At 38.2% G+C, this 19,299-nt stretch overlaps 2 protein-coding genes across 2 annotated transcripts; both read right to left on the bottom strand.

Moving 5' to 3' along the window:
• Positions 1-336: 336 nt before the first annotated feature.
• supv3l1 (SUV3-like helicase) lies at positions 337-9,224 on the bottom strand. Its single transcript, XM_014995480.2, has 16 exons — positions 8,788-9,224; positions 8,594-8,671; positions 7,919-8,026; positions 7,726-7,840; positions 6,703-6,871; positions 6,239-6,350; positions 5,867-5,944; positions 5,643-5,734; positions 4,994-5,174; positions 4,227-4,320; positions 3,857-3,976; positions 3,662-3,761; positions 3,487-3,567; positions 2,379-2,555; positions 1,915-2,063; positions 337-1,840 (listed from the first exon to the last, which is right to left on the bottom strand). The coding sequence occupies exons 1-16, from the start codon at positions 9,068-9,070 to the stop codon at positions 1,435-1,437; spliced, it is 2,343 nt and encodes a 780-aa protein (XP_014850966.2). The 5' UTR covers positions 9,071-9,224; the 3' UTR covers positions 337-1,434.
• Positions 9,225-10,062: 838 nt separating this feature from the next.
• vps26a (VPS26, retromer complex component A) lies at positions 10,063-18,764 on the bottom strand (the record flags this gene model as incomplete). The annotated part of the gene is made up of 9 exons (XM_014995482.2): positions 10,063-12,364; positions 14,010-14,119; positions 14,231-14,332; positions 14,438-14,544; positions 14,628-14,792; positions 15,617-15,773; positions 16,418-16,493; positions 17,614-17,763; positions 18,636-18,764. Coding segments are annotated over 9 exons (1,113 nt in total), but the record flags the coding sequence as incomplete, so codon positions are not given.
• Between the last annotated feature and the right edge of the window lie 535 nt (positions 18,765-19,299).

Here is a 19,299-nt window from a genome sequence, read left to right as displayed (position 1 = left end):
AGTCTGTGCGCAGAGAGAGAAACTGAAATGACTAAAATACAGAAATCTGTTCAACGTTATCTCTACACATTCTGAGTCGTGATCAACCTTCACCGACTCAATGATTAACAAGCCAATCCTCCTGTCATCGTCGTCACACGCGGTCCATCCCTCCTTCACTGAGTCATAATGGAGTAAAGTTTATTAGTGCATTGTTTTCACCCGTTAGATGCAACTTTATTCAAATTTAAAGAGCGATTTATCTCCTTTTTCTAAGAATATCATTAAAAATATAAAACAATTGAGTGAAATAACATGGAATGATTGATTCATATTGAGATCCTAGAAAAATGCAAATATTTTAAAAATATTTTTATTTGCAAATATCTGCTTATATGTACAGACATGAAAAATACAGAATTTCACCTTTACAATGATTATTTTAGCTCAAACCAATCTGCAGTGATGAATAAACCGAGCAGGGAGAAACCCACATATCAAAGGGAATATAAAACAACTTTTACGCCACTGATTTCCTGCTTTCCAACCGAATCCTTCATTAGCTACACAGGAAAGTTGTTTTCTGCGATTTCAGGTTATTCAAGTTGCAAAACTAACTCAGCAGCTGGGAGTTAACAGGAGTTATTTGAGTTCACCCATTTGTAGCGAATATTAAGTGAATAAATAGTGTGGAAATATTAACATCCCCGACTCTCGACCCGGTCCAAATGTCCAGAAGTAAAACCTGCTGTTGCGTCCATCCAGTCGGTCCTGTTTCAGAGTTTCCAAATATCGTTAATGGATAAATTCCAGCATTTCCCAGACTCAACTTCCCAGAGTTCCCAGTTCTACTTGCGCTTCAAAAACAAAATCTAACCAAGTATTTTTGTCTAGTTTCTAGAGCTAATGTCTGAGCACACTTAAAATAAGACTAACTTAAAAGTGACTTTTCAGCAAGAAATGGAGGCTTGATAACAATAAGTACTCATTTGTTGGCAGATAACTTATAACAAGGAAAAATTTCTTGTTATAAGTCAATCTGCCAATGAAACTAAAACTTTTTCATCAATATTAAGGAATTATTTACTTTAAAAAAGCCTCTATTTCTTGCTGAAAAGTCACTTGTAAGTTAGTTTTATCTTATTTCAAGTGTACTGAGATATTTGCTCTAGAAACTAGACAAAAATACTTGGTTAGATTTCATGTTTTTGCAGTATAGGTCCAAATAATGCAAAGAAACAAAGACATGGAAGGAAAGACGGCAATGAATGAAAAGTAGGACACAAGGATACATAGAAGAAAAGAAAGTAAGGAAAGAAAGAAGGGAATAAAGAACAAATGAACCTGGGAATGAAGTCTGGTTTCGCAGGTATTTTTCTAAACTTGGAACTGCCATATTTTCATCTCCAGTAATTCATGATTAGCATCCGCTAACTTTTAACAGTTCTGAGTCTTTTATTTCTTGTTCTTTCTTTTCCCTTTGATGCTCTTGTTATTAAGCTCTGCACTGAATAAACTTTGACCCCCGCCTTCCTGCCTCAGGCTCTTGGACCACTCCCTCTGCAGCTGTTTGAGCAGATCCGGAGTCAGCAGTCCATCTTTCACCAGGCGGCTCGCCAGAGATTTCTCCGTTGTCTCTGCCGAGCCTCTCTGACCTCGGCTCCTGCTTCTGCTGCCGGCAGCAGCTGCAGCGTTTTGCTCCGGCGGCTGGCCCTGCGGCTGCAGCGGGTCGCTGAGGTTCGGGTCACTGGCTCGGATCAGACGGGTGATGTTTCGGACGCCCTGCTGGATGATGATGTCGAGTTCCTGCTGGATTCCTCGGACGGCGGCCGTGTCCGGAAACATATCCATGAAACGGTAGCTACGGAAAACCGGAGGAAGGATTAGATCTGTGAGCGTTCAGACACTAAATCCCGTGCGAAGAAGGCTGATCACCTTAACCAGAGGTACAGATCCAGAACGTCATGCACGGCTTCCAGGTGGACCAGGTCCTTGATGTTTCTGGGTGCAGCCAGGGGCCAGCTGATGTGGCGGCAGACCCAGTTAAATGTCAGAGGCTCGTCTCGACTGAACTGACGCGCAAACTGCAACGCAAACAAGGTTTGAATGAGAAACGCAAAGCTGTGCAGGCAGAGGAGGTCATCAAAGATGCAGCTTGTTCTTTTCAACAGGAAGTTAAGTTATTCTGCGCTGATTGGTAGCAACACAGCAGCAACAGTGCTTTAAATCCCAAAGGTTGAATCAAGACTTTTATTTTGGAGATTTGTCGGGACGATATGGCCATAAACCTTCAGCACTACGACTATAAAAACACTTATTTTACAACCTCCAGTTTAATATTCCTCAATAAACCATCATGAATCTGATCCATTCCTCCTGAGTGCAGCTTTTCCTCTTACCTTTAGGAAGGAGGTGCAGACAAAAGGCTGCTTTTTATTAATGGGCGCTGTACAGAAGACGTAGCGCGACCTCAGGTTGAGTGGAATATGTTGAATCATGTCAGCCAGAAACTTGAAGTCGTCAATGTTGCAGACGAAATACAGACCGTCCACCTGAGAGAGGCTGACGAATATGTCCTGAAAAACAAGGACACAGAACAAATCGAGGAACTATTTCCTTAGTGTTGATCAGAACTTACAGTTTTTTTAACCAGGTTGAACATGATCAGATTTGGAACAAACGTTTTGCTAAATCCCAATTATTTTGCTTTTAATGAAGAAATATTTGTTATTAGAAAAGTTTATTTCCAGTGCTGCAGAACTTGATAAACTTGTTTAGTTTTGTTTTTAACCAGATCAGGTAAAAAAAATAAAACTTCAAGCTTCTTATCTACATTTGAAAGCAGCTGCTGTTGGCAATATACTGACACCTAGTGGCACGAAGTAGAAATTGCCACCAATGGGGAAATTATATATATTTTAGCTTCTGAACTTCATATTTTATTGCTTAAATTATAGGTGATTTTATATTCTGAGAAGCAGTAAAAATGTTGGATTTGTGGCGCCTGTTATTTTAACCTGAGCTGTTTTTGTTTTATAGTTTGAAGGTTAAAACTTCCAGCTCCTGTAAAACCTGTCTGGTTCTGATGGATCCGGTTAACCCTTCAACTTAAATGTTTTATTGGTTTTTAGCAGAGACAAATGGATCACGCTTCTTAAGATCGACTGTGATTTTTATTAAGTCTAAGAACTTTTGGAAAAAATGCAGTAAAAAAACCCCTCTTTTTTTGGGTTAAAATAACATTTATCTGATGTTTATTAAACTAAAAAAAAAAGAGAATTAAAGACCAGTTTGTTTGTTTGGAGTTTATAGTTTGATGAATTTTACAGAAAAAGGAAAATAAATGTGAATTATTTTAGCATTAGACCAGGTAGAATTGCATCTATTTAGAGAAAACTAAGAGAAACTGCAGCCAATAAAATATTATAATGCTTCTGTGATTAGTTAAACCTCTCAAATATCAAAATGTAGAAGTGAGAGCAGGATTGGGTTCATTGCTTTACTCACTACAAGGTTGGAGAGCGTAGCGTCGGGGAGCTGATAGGCAAACATTTCTATCTGCTCTGCAGTGGGATGGAGACCTGCAGTCTGAGAAAAACAAGGTTTTAAAGCATGGACTCACGGTGTGATGCACTCTGACTCTACTGCTGGTGAGACCAGTGAGTGTGTGTGAAATAACCACCTCTACAGGATCAACAGAATGGCTGAGGATTTCCTTCAGCACAGGCAGGTCGTCTCGGTGCATGGTCGTGACCTCTCCCTCTTTAAAAACGGAGGAAAATCTGCAACAGAGAGGAAACGGACAGTAAGTTCATCCCGACGAAGAGGAGAGCCATTTTCCAGACGTCCAAAATGAGGAAACAGAAGTGAAACGGACCTCCCTGCTCGACCTGCAATCTGCAGCGCCTGCGATGTGCTGATGGTCTCCATCTGCTTCTCTCCTTTCTCATTAATGTTGGGCTTCACCAGGGAGTTGAAGATGATACGTTTTATACTCCTGGACAGCATCGAAGGAGGATAAGCAGACAAAACAAAAAAACGTGAGGTGATTTGTTTTCCTTACTTTGACTCAAGCTGTTGATTTCATCTAAATGTGTGTTTAAATTGCACATAAATACAAATCAACTGTATTTAAATAGATCAGAAACACCTCAGGTGGTGTAACTGAAATTCCCTTTGGTTTCCTGCAAGCAATTTTCTGTTTGCATAAAAAATACCTTAATGGTTCAAAACTGCCTGTCACTTACAGGTTGAGGCCCATGCCGATAGCATCCGTAGCAACCAGGATCTTACAGGGGTCGTCAGGGTCATTGAACTTCTTGGCCTGCGACAGTTTAGTGCCTGCAGTTCACAGGAAAGTTCAGAAAAATGTAGCATGTAGTAATAATAATATTATAACATTAAACAACAAAATAGAACAACAAAGTGTAAAAATACCACTGATTTCTACAAACAGACAGCAGCTTTAAAGATAATTTTGTATATTTCAAACATTTTTAAGATGTTCTGAAGCTTTACGGTTATTTATAAAGTCTGACACACAAAATTCCTATTTTATTACTTCATCACATTAAATAAAGTATTCACAGGGTTTTTAAAGGATTAATTAGCTCAATACGATCTGAAATACACCTTATTTTCACATTCAATTCTTCAATAAAGATGCCAGCATTCAACATAAATTAATGCATGTTTCTGTATTTTTAATACATCTTAGATGAAGTATTTTATAAGTTGAAATCACACAAAGCTTCCTGTAATATTTAATGGCTTACAATCTAAAACAACACTGGTTATCTGTCATATTTTTGTTTTCTACATGCTAGAAAGAAAAAAAGGAGAAAAATGACCAGCGAATAGAGTGCCAAAAATGAATGTTATTTGGTAATTTATCTTATATCCACCGACACATCACTTTTTAAACATTTAAAACACCAACATGTGAACAAATCAAATATTCAGTTAGATATTCGGTTTATTGACCAGCTTAAATGTGCCTCACTAACACACTCACCTGGAGGTAAACTACCATAAATTACGGCACATTCTTGCCCTCTGGCCTCGATCTGTCGGTTTAAAGAGTAGATGTCGTTTTTACTGAAGCACACGATGCAGTCTCCTGGTCTCAGGTTGTCCAACGTCTCCACAGCGTGATCCAGGACCGAGAACGGAGTCAGGCGTTTGTAGGTGTGGACCTGCGGTGAGACGGGAAGAAGGGTCAGGCGGTGAAACCGACCGACACCGACGGGTTAAAACCAGCGGTATCACAATACAGGTGTTTCATATCAGTTTATTGGCAATGTCGATAATTAATGATTCACTTTTTTTTGTTTTAAATATCTGAAATAGTGTCAAACTAGTGCTGCGACCGTTCTTGTTTTCACTCCACTGTCGTTTTTTTAATTTTTACGCAGTCATGAGGCGCAGTGGCTGAACTTAAACTGCTTCTGCAGCAGTTACTCAAGCTGTTGCTAGGTAACCAGGTGGGGGGGGGGCTTGAAAGTTCTTTTTTACCCAGCAGGTTGTTGCTAGGTAACCAGAGTGAGTGAGTTGATTCCACCAACCTTTTTTTCCCCCTTTTTTTTGCTTTATTTCATTTACGTGATTACGTGTCTATATATTGTTATTGGTTTATTGTCAGGAAGTTTCCCTTTCAGTCTCACCTCCACCTCCTCTCCGGTGGTGTACATCAGCTCCTGGATGAAGTCCACAGCTGCTGCTTCTCCACACACGTGGATCTCCTCGGCACACAAACCTACACCAAGACAAAATCAAAATACTTTACTCATCCCAAAGGGAACTTAAATAACAGAGGATGACCAGAGACACATCACAGCATGAGAGAGAGAGAGTAGAAATGTTTAGCTTCTGTTTAAATGTTACAAACCGAGTAGAGCTCTGGTCCACGCCCAGCCTCTGGAGGGATCTCTGATCATCTGGATTTCATCGATTACAGCCACCTCATCTGCAGACAGAAAATAAGACATTATTTAAAGGTTAATCCATAGTTAGAAACAATGTTTACAGATATAATTACAAGGGAAACCAGATACTATAAACTCAATATTAATAATTTAATAAAAAAAAAATTACTTTCATTTTATAATTTTTTCTTACTTGTTTAAGGTTAAAAGATAGAAATTAGACAAACTTTTTCCCCCCAGTCATAGAAAATAAATGGAGAACAAAAATCTTAACAGTTTAACAGTAATAATAATCAAACAATAAATCATCACATTCTCCTTCAAAACCGACTTACAGGGTGTGTTGACGCTGCTCATCTCGATGGTGCATGCCACGTGTCCGGCTGCTCGGCCCTCTGGGTCTACGAAGGTCCGCTCCTCCCCGGTAACCAGGTCACACGGTACACCCTGCAGAACAGACACACGACCCAACACGAACAGCCGTTAATATCAAACGACACCATGACAATATGTAAACGCATATAAAGGAAGCTGAAATATTCTTTGGAGACACTTTAGTTAAGGCGACTTGTGAAGCTTCCTTCAACAAGTTAAGATCGAATAAAACAAGTCAGCAGGCAAAACCTAGAAACTGGGTTGCTAGGTAACAGGGTTGAGCTCGGCCGGGGTTGCTAGGTAACATGCAAAACATTACTGCTTGATCTAGGCAGCTAAGATGTTTTGAATCATTCTTCTGCTACTTAATTTTTTCGCAACAACGGTTCTTCAACTGCGATGGGAAAATTAAAAATGGACGCACAGCGGCGTTGCTCTTCTCAAAGATTTCGTGGGCGAGAAGTTTCAGGGGACCGCAGTAGACCCCAGACTTAGCCGCCAGGTAGCGCTGGATGGCATGGTAGGTTTTCCCGCTGTTAGTGGGTCCAGAGTGAAAGATCACCTTCCTCTGGATGGCTCGGGCCTCAGGGTACCTGGTGGGTGTAAACACAAAACATTCAGCTCTTTAACTAGTGTAACTTTTACAGGGATTTAATGCAGTGCATCATTTTGAAGTGGAAAGAAAATAATACATGGTTTCCAAAATGTGCTGCATTTGTTGCATGCATTTTCATTCAGCCACCCTTTTTTCAGAACAGTCTTTTACAGCTTACAGCTGCAAGTCTGTGGAATATATTTCCACAAGTTTTTCACATCTATAGACTGACAGTTAGATATATTCTTTAGAAAATACCTCAAACTAAGTTAGCCTGGATGAAGAAGATCTGAGGATTTGAAATTTTCAGGCCTTGACAAAAATCCTCACTTGGATTTAGGTCTAGATCAGGGTGTGCAACTTTTGAAATCCAAAGAGTCATTTTTGACTCTAAGTCCAGCAAAATAAAACCTGTTTAGAGGCGCAGTTGTTACATTACCTTTTAAAAATCAACATGTTTCAATAACTATCTATTGTAAGAAATCTGTGGTCATTTAAAAAAAGCAGCCGATTGTTTCTTTTTTTCAGTTTTAAGATAATGGAAATAAAAAAATTGCAAAAACACAACAAATACATTTCCTTCTGTCGCATGTTGATATTTGTGGAAATGTGTGTAAAAAACAAATAGCCGACTAGAAAAAATACTTTACGTGCCATTCTGTGAGAAAAATTAAATGTGATTATTCCATGAAAAACTAAAAAGCAGCTAAAATTTGCATCATAGCCATTTAGAGACATTGTGGAAGAAGAGCCACAGGTTGCAGACCCCTGCTCTATGATTTGTTTAGGCCGATGTTTAGCTGATTATTATTTAACCACTGATTTATGTGGAACAATAAGTGAAATGTTTACCAGTTTGCTGGGACTCTGAGGTCGGATATCTTTCTCAGGTCATCCATGCAGTCCAGCATGGGGAAGATTTGTTTGGCATGACGCATGAAGTACGGGTAGATGTCATCGATATGACCTGGGGAGAAAAAGAAGACACTATGTAATAAATGTGAACGTTATTCTAATGAATCAGTAGAAACCTGAAGTGGCGCACCTGCGTTGCAGCAGATGTCACTGAGGATGATGTGCAGATCAGCAGGGAGGGACGTCATCTCCAGAACGTATTTCCTGAAGCTGACGAAGGCTTGGTGGAACAGACGAGCTGTTTGGAGAAAAATTACTTAATCATAAAAGGTGAATGAAGTTGCATGAATATCAGCACGAAGTGCAGTGCAAAGATATTCACACATCCAGAAAATGTTCATATTTATTGATACTTTATTACTGTTTGTGCAGCTGAAACACTTAACTTCTTACATGGGTATTAATGAATACATCTTACTTTGACACAATATAAACATATAATTCATTGTGGAATTTTATACAGGAGTTAAATCTAAAGTATGGCGTAACTGTGACCCTTAAATAACTCCAGTTCAACCATTTGTCTTTAGAAGCCACCTAATTGGTAAACAGAGTCCACTTGTGTGTTAATTAATCTAAATATACATGCAGCTACTTAGTGAGGACCTCATAGCTTTGTTGAGAACATTAGTAAACAAACACCATGAAGATCAGGAACACAGCAGACGGGTCAGTGAGAAAGTTGTGGAGAGGCTTAAAGCAGGATTAGGTTATGAAAAATTCCAGGTTAAATGGTTGAACATTTTTTCAAAGACCTGCATGTAAATCCTTAGAGGATCACATCAGTCAGAGTTTGTATTCTCACCATCCAGGCCGTGGTCTGCTGCCAACTTCTGCATCTCTTTTCTTTTGTAAAACTTGTTCAAGACTTTCAGCAGCTCATCTGAAAATCGCAAGAATAAGAGCAGATGTTAACACCAGTTAAATAAAGTTATCGCCGTTGTTAATCAACATTCGCTCAGAATATCCCTCCAAAACAAAGAAGAAACTGTGGATCACTTTTGTCCAGCGGTTGCGTCAGTTCTGCTCCCACGGTCCCATCAGCCGGGTCGTCTGTCTTCAGCGAGACGGGGACAAACAACGAGGTGTCCGGAGCCTTGGGGGGGACGCTTTTAGAGGAAACATTTCTGCAGCAAACCGCGGAACCAGGCAGAGGATGCTGGAGCAACAACCTAGAACCAGAAATCACTCTGCAGCCGCCTGCGGTGGTGTGAGCAGTCCGGGTGTTGAAGTGGCGTTGAAGCCGAGAAAACACAAAGTACACGGTGCGGTTCGCTGACATTACTGCGGGCGGATATGTAACCTAGCCTCGGTAGGTTCTCTGGACCTTTCTAGAAGTTGTTATTACCGCTCCATACTGTTAAACTGCGAGAAATATTTAGCTCACACAACAAACCACAGTAGAGGACGGTCAACACATTTCTGGTATTACCAGCGTGGTACAGGACCGCTCTGCCAACAGATATGCCTGTATAAAAATTTTGAACGAAATTTATTTATTTCATATTTTCGAAAACAATATTTTAGAAGTCTATTTTAACGTAATATTCTAATATTACGTAATTATATTTTATTTAAAAATACGCCAGTTAGTAGGCATTTTACAAATACACAAATGAGGCATATATAAAGACACCCTTGACGCTGATCTCGAAGATCGCTTATCAAACTAAGAAGCTGGTCTCGATAGATATTTACGAGTTACAATTATTTTCCCTTTGGGACAAATTTTTTTTTTTGAATTGGAAAATAGTTTGTTTAAATGCAGTTATTCACACATAAAAATTACATATATATATATAGATATATATATCTATATATATAGATATATATATCTATATATATCTATATATATATATATATGTAATTTTTTACATAGCTTAAGTGTTAAGATAAAAAATTATCTAATAACATGAATTTGAATTGCAGTACTTTTGGCTCTAGAAGTAATTTGTTTCAGTTTCTTGAACCTGAAAAATGGCGATTGATCAACTAAAGGATAACGAATTTCTTAAATTCTACATGAGTTATGTACTTTTTTTTTTTTTTTACTAAGCGTTCATGCATCTTTTTAGTCTTATAGAAGGAAAAATACCTTCAAAAGGTTGGAAAATTATAATTTAAGGCAGTTTCAAATTATGACTGGCTTCTTGACATCAAAAAAGAATCGGGCCATATACAGAAAAAAGTTTTTGTATTAAAATTAGTTGAATCATTTCCAAATTTTTAGACTGCAAAAAAAAAAAAAGACAAAAACAAAGTTTTTCAAACTAAGTTCAGTATAAATCTGCTTTATTCATGATTTTAGCTTTATATATTTGAGTTTGGTGTATAGAATATATACACACACATTATCCCATACACACAGTCACGCAATGACATGAGTAGACAGACATGCAGAAAACAGAGGCAGAGACTGTTGGCTTTGAAGTGTTTTTGACCGTAAAGAAAACCCAACAAATTCTGATCAAAAAGAAAAAAATAATTTTTTTCAATAAATTACACGGTTTCCACACAAAATAGTCGCAGATTACATGATCAAAACTAGAATATAAGGACAGTGAAAACCTGAACTGTAGAGTTGTCTGTTCAATCTAATTGAAAAAGAATGCAACACCAAACATAAGAAGCAAAAAATAAATAAACATATAAAGCCGACTTAAAATGTGTAGTGAAAAAGAAAAACAGACTCAGAAAATCTGAGGTGAAGTTGTTCCTTGAGTGATGATAACTTTCATGAAACATGCCCCTTCAACACAAAGTACAGCACTGAAGAGCAAAGTGCAAACTGTCCACAGATCAGAGCTGGAGGCAGAAATCACATGGGACTGGTTACAGTGTCATTAAAGCAAGACCTAAACCACAGGTCTGAGCGTCACAGTGGAACATTGTTGCATTTACAGTGTATGGAAAGCACATCCCTTCCTGTGGTTACAACAGAAGCCATAAACCGTTTATTACGATATTATTCTGGATATATCGAACCAGCGGGCTCAAAAAGCTTTAACCCCTGAAGACTAACAAGATCAGTAAATATACAGGCTGATCCTTCTGGCTAGCAGCTATGCAGCAACAACAGAGTCGTGTTTTCCAGGTAAAAGTGGAAGGATGCGCTACTTCAACTTGTGAGCTGTTGAAATGAGAAGGAAAATGTTTCACACTGAGGGACTGGTCAGCTGACAGAAAAAATGTGAATGCAAAGGACAAATGTCACATTGTGATCACTGAATGCCTTCATTCTAATTAAATAGGAATTGACAGAATTTCAGCAATGAAATTAAAACCTTATCATCCACCAAACACAGCCTGAAATGCTTTTTCATTTTTAACAATATGAGCAAACCAATCCCACCGTAGCAAATATACAGTATTTCAGTCAAAAACAGAACTGAGAAGGATCGAAGACGACGTTGTGCGAAGACGTTGACATGTCATGACCTTTAAATTCATTTACACAAGTTCCTGCTGTAGCCTGACAGACACTTTTTAGCGACATATGAATCAATCTTGGCAAGAATAAAATGCTTTCTCTTCGATATCTGTAGTGCTTTGTGACAGTCAAACAAAAAACCTGCAGATTGTTTGACCTAAATAAATCAGCTTAAGCTAATTCATGTTAAAAAGAAATCAAGCTCTGAATGGCAACCACAGTCACGTTGAGGTGGAGTTATGCTTTTCTGTAAGTGAGAACTATAGTGTGGGTTTTATGTTGTTGTGGACACTTATTGCACTTGACTCCCTAATTAAAGCAGAACTTCTGTAAACCGCTGTAACATCTTTGTAGTGATGAACCCGCTCCACTATGACATCATTGACTCTCCAGCTCAGTGAACGGCAGCTCACAGTCAGGTAGTGTACATAAATACGGAGCGTAACTGTCGCCTCCTCCGGTCTTTGAAGCCTTTCGTTCTCCGAGCAGCTCATGCAGACTCTACGAAGCGTTACTTTTATGTAAAGTGTGCAGAAACGTGTGAGAGAAAGTCCAGAAGCTCTTGATTCAGAAGAAGTGCTGCAGTGGTCTGCAGCCAGCTTCTCCTCCTCTTTCTTTTTGCACTCAGCAGGCTGAGACTGTATGGCTTCATGTATGTGTGCTTGCTTGGTGTATTTATAGTCCAGAGGAGCCAGAATTAACTCGGCCGTCTTTTCTAATAGGGCTGCTCTTCACGTTAGCTTTAACATTCGACAGCAGACTTGTGTTGTTGCATTTGTGTGCATCTGATTGTGTGTTTTTCAGCTCTAGTTGAGAGTGCGATGGTGGCAGCTCACATCCCAAGCTGTGAAGTGGTGAGCAGGGTTTGTGGGGGGGAAAGGGAAGTCTGAGGATTACTAATGTGTGTTTGTGTTGACAGACATTTCTCAGTCCATGGAGAGAGCAGCGTCAGCCCTCACACCTCTGGCTGTTCTGCAGAAAGGAGCTGTGATGCGTTTGCGTGAGTTTTCAGTTTTTCCCGGGTGACCTTCACATCTCCGGCTGCTCTGCGGAAACCGGCTGGCTTCTGGGCTCGGGCGACTCGTAGCGCTGGTGGAAGTTTCTTTTCCTCAGCTTCTCTGGAGCTTTTCGCCACAAAACAATCTCCTACACACAAAAGTGGAGGACGGAGTTAATGGTGCACAGTTCCACCAAACAGAATCAGGTTTAAAAATGTAATTTAAAAAGTGAAAAAAGCAAAAATACTGCAGCTGAAAAGTCAAAACACTTATAAACAGTATTCAAGCTGCTGCTGCACCTGCAGTGCCGCTCTAAGAAACAACAGATCTCAAGTTTAGCTGGGTTTACAGCTAAAATCAATTGATTCTGAGGAATTTGTATGTTTGTTGTAAAAGTTTTATGATTTTTATTTGCATACTAAGAAAAAAAATCTGCAGTCATGTTCATAGACAACTTATGACAAAACTGTTTAAATTTCCAATTTAATAATTTTTGTAATTAGAGACAAACTGATGATCATTTTTTAGATTAAACCCTAAAAGTTTAAAGCTAACAAAACAAAACTTAAAACTGAGAAGCAGAAGAAAATGACAAGCTGCACAAAAGTCTGAGAATATGTGACTCATCTGCTAATTTAACTTCCTTTCCATCTGCTTTGTATGTAGAAAACTATCTGTAGAAAGACTTAAAGTATGTAACTGTATAAATGTCTTATAACGTTTTGACAGCTACATTAGGTTGATAAACCCTAACCTGTAAAGCAAAGATTGATTATGTGGAGAGATGAGAGACTTGTATGGCCCTCTAACATAAAATATCCAGCTGACACATTAAGTCAGAGGGAAGGGAGAGCTGATGTAAGAACGCTGGTAATCGTTACAATATCTACCACCAGAATTTTATTGCTAAACAGTTTTTGTCACGTAAATAAAAGTCTGGTCTCACAAAAGAGAACTTTTAAATCCGTCCACAAGTTTCTGGCTAGTTTTGCCTCCCAGCTGTTGCTCTCCTGACTTCCTCTTCATCACTGGATTAAATAACCACATAAATCATCACTTTATGAACTCAAATTGAAGCAGGAGGATTTTCTATCCCTGCTTTTATCTTGAACAGACATTGTGTGATGCATTCATGCTGGAGTTCAGTGATCCCAACATCAACTTTGTTCGCAGCTGCCTTAAGCTAATTAAAAGAAAACACATTTCTCCCACTTTGGACATGGAAATTAGTATAACTATAACTAACAAGCCTGAATACAATTCAAAAGAAGTAAAAATATAAAAAAAAAAAAAATATGATAAATGACCTTTAACAGCTGAAATAAAATCTCCTCAAACTTTATCTCCAATGATGTTAATGTTGCAGTTTGTTGACATGAACTCATCAACTATTATGTATCCAATTATAATGTGCTTGTTTTACACAGAAATCAGTGTTTTCTGAGTAATTATGACGTACTGAATCATCACATGATAAAAAAAATAAAAGGCAAATGATTGTCACAAACTGAAAATGTGTTGAGACCAGGATTAACAAAATATCCTGTGCAAAATGGCGCAGTTCGAAAAGTAAAACATTAGGAAATTTCTCAAAAACTGATGTAAAACTGAGGAGTGTCGTTCGTTCTGTTTGAAATCTGAACCATTAATCTATTAAATAAAGTATGAAAACGGCATTTCTTCTGCAGCAGTAGCTAGGCTAAAAACTTTAAATTTATGTCCAAATATTTAAAGTCAGCCTTTGGTCTTTGCTTGTTTCTGAGTATTAGAAATGATGTGTCCATGTGAATTACCTGCTGTTTAAAGTATCTCCTGTCCTCCTCATCCACCAGCACCAGATTGAGAAAGTAGCGAACAGAGAACTTCTTATTGACGTCCCTCATGGTGGGCGTCAAGTCATATCCTGGCGAAAGCAGAGCCAGCGATAAGCCAACACCACCAGGACGGTGATTTATAGTTGCAGCAAAGCTTTCGATGCAGATCATCACACGCTTTGGAAGAAGCCAGGACCTACCTGCCAGGAAGAGTCTGATCGGGATTGATTCTCCTTTAACTGGAGCGCCGTCCATGATCTCATACTTTGCAACCGTCTCCGTCTCGGTTGTCGTGCTCGGACCTGAAAGAGACAAAAACAAACTAATTAATTAAGTTTTGGTATTAATTGTTGTGCTTCGATGGAGTTTATTTTATTTTTTTAAGTGCTGCTGTTCTGGATTCATACCTATGCCTGTTATCTCCTTCTTGATGAGCTGCAGCTCCATGTGCTGGATTTTAATCCTGACCAGGAGGAAGTAAATCTTCCCAACGATCACGTCCTTCAGGTGGTATCTAGCAGAAAGAAATATCCTCACACTCACTGGAAAATGAAGGTGTTTCATTAGAAAGTTGAAACATTACGCCATCTTTCTTACTTGGATTTGTTGTATTCAAACTCGATGTGAAGACAGTCCTCGATGCCGACCTCCATCTTGATGGAGTTGTTTACGTCTGGATAAGTGGCCAGCTGGTGAACAATTAACTCGTATTCTTTTATTAAGTCAGACAGACGGCGGACTATTGTCACCCGGAGGAAATATCTGTGACAAAAACACAACAAAACGTTAAACCTCAACATCCTAAATCTTTACTAAACGAGGTTAAAGTAAATTCATGAATGTAGAAGCAGGTATAACACTCAACTATAATATGCATACAGAGTTTAAGGTCTTAATTGATTTTATCCTCTGTCCATTGCAACATGCTTTGTATTTGTAGTAACAACAATCAAAGTGGTGATAAAAAATATTTAGAGATTCCTCACACTGCTTTTTTGGGTCATTCCTACAAGCTGAGCCCTAAGGAAATTTTTTGTAAGTAAAATTTACACATTATCAATTTGGTTACTTCAGCAAAACAGCTTAATTCAACAGCACAATAAATGCATTCAATCATATTTTCAAAAATAGAAATGATCCCAAACATTTATCCAGTTTTGGGGGGTTGCAAAAATCAGTAAGATTCTTATTTAAGATAAATCACAATTCTCATCATTGCTTCTCAGTGATGAAAAAACCAAATAAGAGGCAGATGCATTTATAATGATGCAAATTATCTCTGCTTCCCATAAGGAAATATTTTCACAACTCTATAATTCAGTCCTAGTAACTATTTCAGATCTGTTGAGCCAGAAGGAAAAACACACAGAGCTATACTTTCAGATCCCAGGATAAATCACACCAGTATTTACTGGTCCTTTGCTGCCCTTCAGCAGGGCAACACAGCAAGACAACCTTGAACAATGTTCCTACAAACTGTCTGCACCCAGCAGGTTGAGCCTGGGTAGTTTTATATTCGAATACCTGCAAAGTAAAAAATGCACACAAAGATGTGAGCTGCAGCCCAGCAGGTGTTGCTGGCAAACCTTAGCCTGACGTTTGCTCCGGTGTAGGACTCGTAAGGCTTCTCCACCTGCATGAACTCAAAGTCGTAGCTTCTGTTCTGGGTCAGCTCTCCAGGCAAGGCCAGCTCTTTCACCAAGTCCACAAACTCATGGGTGTTGCTCTTATCAGAGAACAGCTCTGAGACAACGGAGAAAGAATGATTAGTGATTGATTATTGCTTGCAGATGATGTGTTTATACTTTAACTTCATTAGTTTTAATTCTCCGCTGGAGGGAAGAATACAACTGGTCAGAGAGAATCACCTCTAACAACCATGTCAAACGTGGCTTTTTTTTTAAATTAAGTTTTCCAAATGTTTTGCATATATTTACAATTTAAATTAAGTAATCTTATATATTCTCCGGTTGAAATTAGCGAGACGTATCCTGTTATTTTGACTGCAGTTAGCTTCTGCACACCTTAATTGTTTGCTTACTGAAAATATTTTCCAACCTTACTGTGCCGAAAGCCTCCTGCTGCAAACCTATCTGTTGCACTACTGTGAATGTGTCGATATAGATCACATGTGTAACGCTTTAGCTGTCTGATAAACACACAAAACAGACGGGAAATGTGTGCAACCTGAGCCAATACAACTAGGAGCACACCATCATGAAACGATTCCTCCTGCCAACATGGAGAAAATATGGCTTCATAAACCACATGACGACATGCGAACCAACAGAAACGCAGGTCAGGAATGAAGTCTAAACCTTCCATCTCATCCAGAACACAGTAAACCAGCAACAATGTGAATTATAAATCAGGCCCAGCCGGCTCACCTATCTGTCCGACAAACTCGATGCGGATCCCCTGATGCTCCAGCCGCTTCCCTCCCTGCTTCACATTTAGATTCACCTGCAGAGGGAAAATTAATTGTGTCAACGTTTATTAATAGCTTCATGTCGACAGTGTTGGGTCCCATATTCCTATTTCAGAAGTGTTGGACACACCAAAGAGTAAAAAATGTCCTTTATTTTATTATGTGCTGATTGTTTAGCATTAAGTTAGCAACTTAAAATCACAACAATTCAACAAATCATTGTCTGAAGAGATACATTTATTTTTTTTCTCCTAAAAACGTAAAGAATCACTGATAAAGATTAAACATTAGACATGACAGAACACAAGCACAGATCATAAAAATGAAATAAATTATATACAAGAAAGAAAAAAAAATCAAGTAACTAAAATATTTACTTACTCTGGTTATAAGCACTGAGTTAAAACTGGCCCAATAAATAAAGTAAGGCATTTGTATCAGAATTTAAAACTTTAAATGCCTTAAATCGAATATGTGTTTGTAAGGACAGTTTACTGCTGATTAAAAACAGCCACACCCCTTATTTTTAAAATCATCATTTAAATATTGTAGTTTATGAATAATTCTGCACATAACATTAGTCTACTTAAGGTTTGACACAACATGATATAAAAAAAAATACTATTTTTGACCAACAGGTCCAAATAAAGTAAATCCTAAATAAAACAGTTGAATTTCAGGCTTGGTTATGACACTTGTTGTAAATATGTGCAATGTAAATAAACTGAATGTAAAAGATCAAACCCAAATACTTTTGACCCTGTTTAAATATCAGGAGGCGTTACGTAGACACCTTTAACCTTTGACCATGTAACTACATTTCCATGTTGTTTTTGCAGTGAGATTCGAATATTTTCTGTCTCATATCAATCACCGGTTTTTGCTTTTTGGGTTTTGCATTGCATTATTCACCTTCACTGTTGTATCTCTGCAGTTTTATGTATTAATTTCATTTGATTTAATGACTTAATAGGGATCATAACTACTAAATTTTTGCATTTTTAATTCTTGAAAAAAACATAACTCCAGTCAAAACAAACTCATGCAACAAGGGTTACAAAAAATGGCAACAAAATGATTATTTTTCACAAGTATGAAGTGATAATACATAAATACAAAATGTGTATGAATTTTGCTCAAAAGAACCATGTTTACCTTTCCAGACACAGACTCTCCGTCATAGAATAGGTAGTGTTTCTCCACTTTTCCATCTTCTGTCTTTAACTCGGCTGTTTTTCTGTTCTCCGCGTCATTCAGCACCACGTCTATCTCACATACCGGCCCAAACAATCCTCCCAGGAAACTCTGGAAACAAAGAAAGCACATTACACCCGAGAAGTGCCACAGATATTGTGTTAACACCAAAATTGTGGAGAAACAGTATTTTTAATTACAGTTTTTGGCTTCCTAAATGCATATTGTGCCTTTTTCAGCATTTGTAAAGCTTACACTTACAGTAGGAGGATTTGTTTACACACTATATTACTGTGGGACGTGGGAATAATAAGTTTCTGTGCTTTAAAGTCAAATTCCCCAAACTGCTAAACCAGACTGAAGGATAATAGCAGTCTTTGATATTGCCACAACAACCCCAATCATCACCAGCTGCATTGACACATGCTGCAGCATGCAGGAGCTAAAGATGTTGAAGAATGAGCTCAGTCATCAGGACGTCAGTCAGCTGCACAGGAGGAATCAATGAGGTGAACAGAAAAACTTTACAGTGCAGCCACTGAGAACTCACAACACAAGCAGATTTCTTCATGATCGACAGAGATTATTGATTTATTGTAAGGAATTTAAAGGGCTGCTGCAGTTGTTCAGTGCATGTGACATTTCAACTTCACATTCCAGAGAGCTAACCAGGGCACATTACCAAAACTCACTTACTGCACCTACACACAAATTAAACACGTATTAATAAAGCCACTAAACATTAATAGTTGAGAGGACCGTTTTAAAAAGCTACTGAGTAGTTAGAAAGCTGAAACATGTCAGAAAAACGGCTTAATACTGATGCTAATTAGCCCAACCCTGAAAGATTATCCCTGACAGACTTTAATTTCTGCTGTCCAGTTCACTTTACAGGCCCATGCGGTGTTAAGGTGTTTTTAATATTTATTTAAAAGTAAAATAACTTCAATGTATTGTCAGCCATGTCTTGGTTTTATACTCACCATCTCGCCGTCTTGCCAGTTGAAGCTAACTGCTAGCCTCCCTCCGTTTAGCCTGACTGTCTGCAAGGGGAGGGGGCGGGGGAAGAGGGCGGTTGGCGTAGTAACAGGTTTCCCGTCACGTGACCTGCGTCATGTGAGTGTGGGCGGAGTCAGTGGAAGCCGAAAACCCCAAACATCTCAGATAACGTTGTACAAGAGTAGCACGACTTCAACATGTTCTAAATTTAAAGTTAAGTGGAAATTTAGGTATTTTAAGGACGAGAATTTACAATAACTTATATAAATAACACAAAATAACAAATTCGGTCAAAATAATTTTTTCTCAAATCAGTTTCTTTCAATAAAAAAATGTATGAAACTTTAACAAGACTTACCATACACGTCTGTCTGGTCATTTTTTTCGTTAAAACGTTTGTTTTTTTCATTCAGTGAAGTTTTTCACATTGGGTAGAGTATCTAGAAATTTTACTCAAGTAAGACCAGCAACACTTCATAATAGAATGAGTCAAGTAAAAGTTAAAAATATTCATAAAAGTAAATGTTTAAAAACAATACTCAGAGTAAATGTAAATAGTTACTATCCAATTCTTCATTCAAGTAATGAGAAACTTTTTGAAGTGATGGTAATTAAATTAACTGAATAAATTAATTTCACATAAACACA

The sequence above is a fragment of the Poecilia mexicana genome, unplaced genomic scaffold, assembly GCF_051168715.1.
Source record: "Poecilia mexicana isolate PSO_F unplaced genomic scaffold, ASM5116871v1 scaffold_3, whole genome shotgun sequence".
NCBI classification, from domain to species: domain Eukaryota; kingdom Metazoa; phylum Chordata; class Actinopteri; order Cyprinodontiformes; family Poeciliidae; genus Poecilia; species Poecilia mexicana.
Note: the sequence above shows the minus strand (reverse complement) of the source record. Positions and strands in the feature narration are given on the sequence as shown.

Excerpts from the sequence above, each read along its gene's own strand:
- supv3l1 (XM_014995480.2), bottom strand. The coding sequence starts at position 9,070 with ATGTCAGCGAACCGCACCGTGTACTTTGTGTTTTCTCGGCTTCAACGC. Across the intron at positions 4,321-4,993 it reads TTATGGTAGTTTACCTCCAG|GCACTAAACTGTCGCAGGCC; the intron begins GTGAGTGTGTTA and ends TGTGAACTGCAG. Across the intron at positions 3,977-4,226 it reads ATCGGCATGGGCCTCAACCT|GAGTATAAAACGTATCATCT; the intron begins GTAAGTGACAGG and ends GATGCTGTCCAG.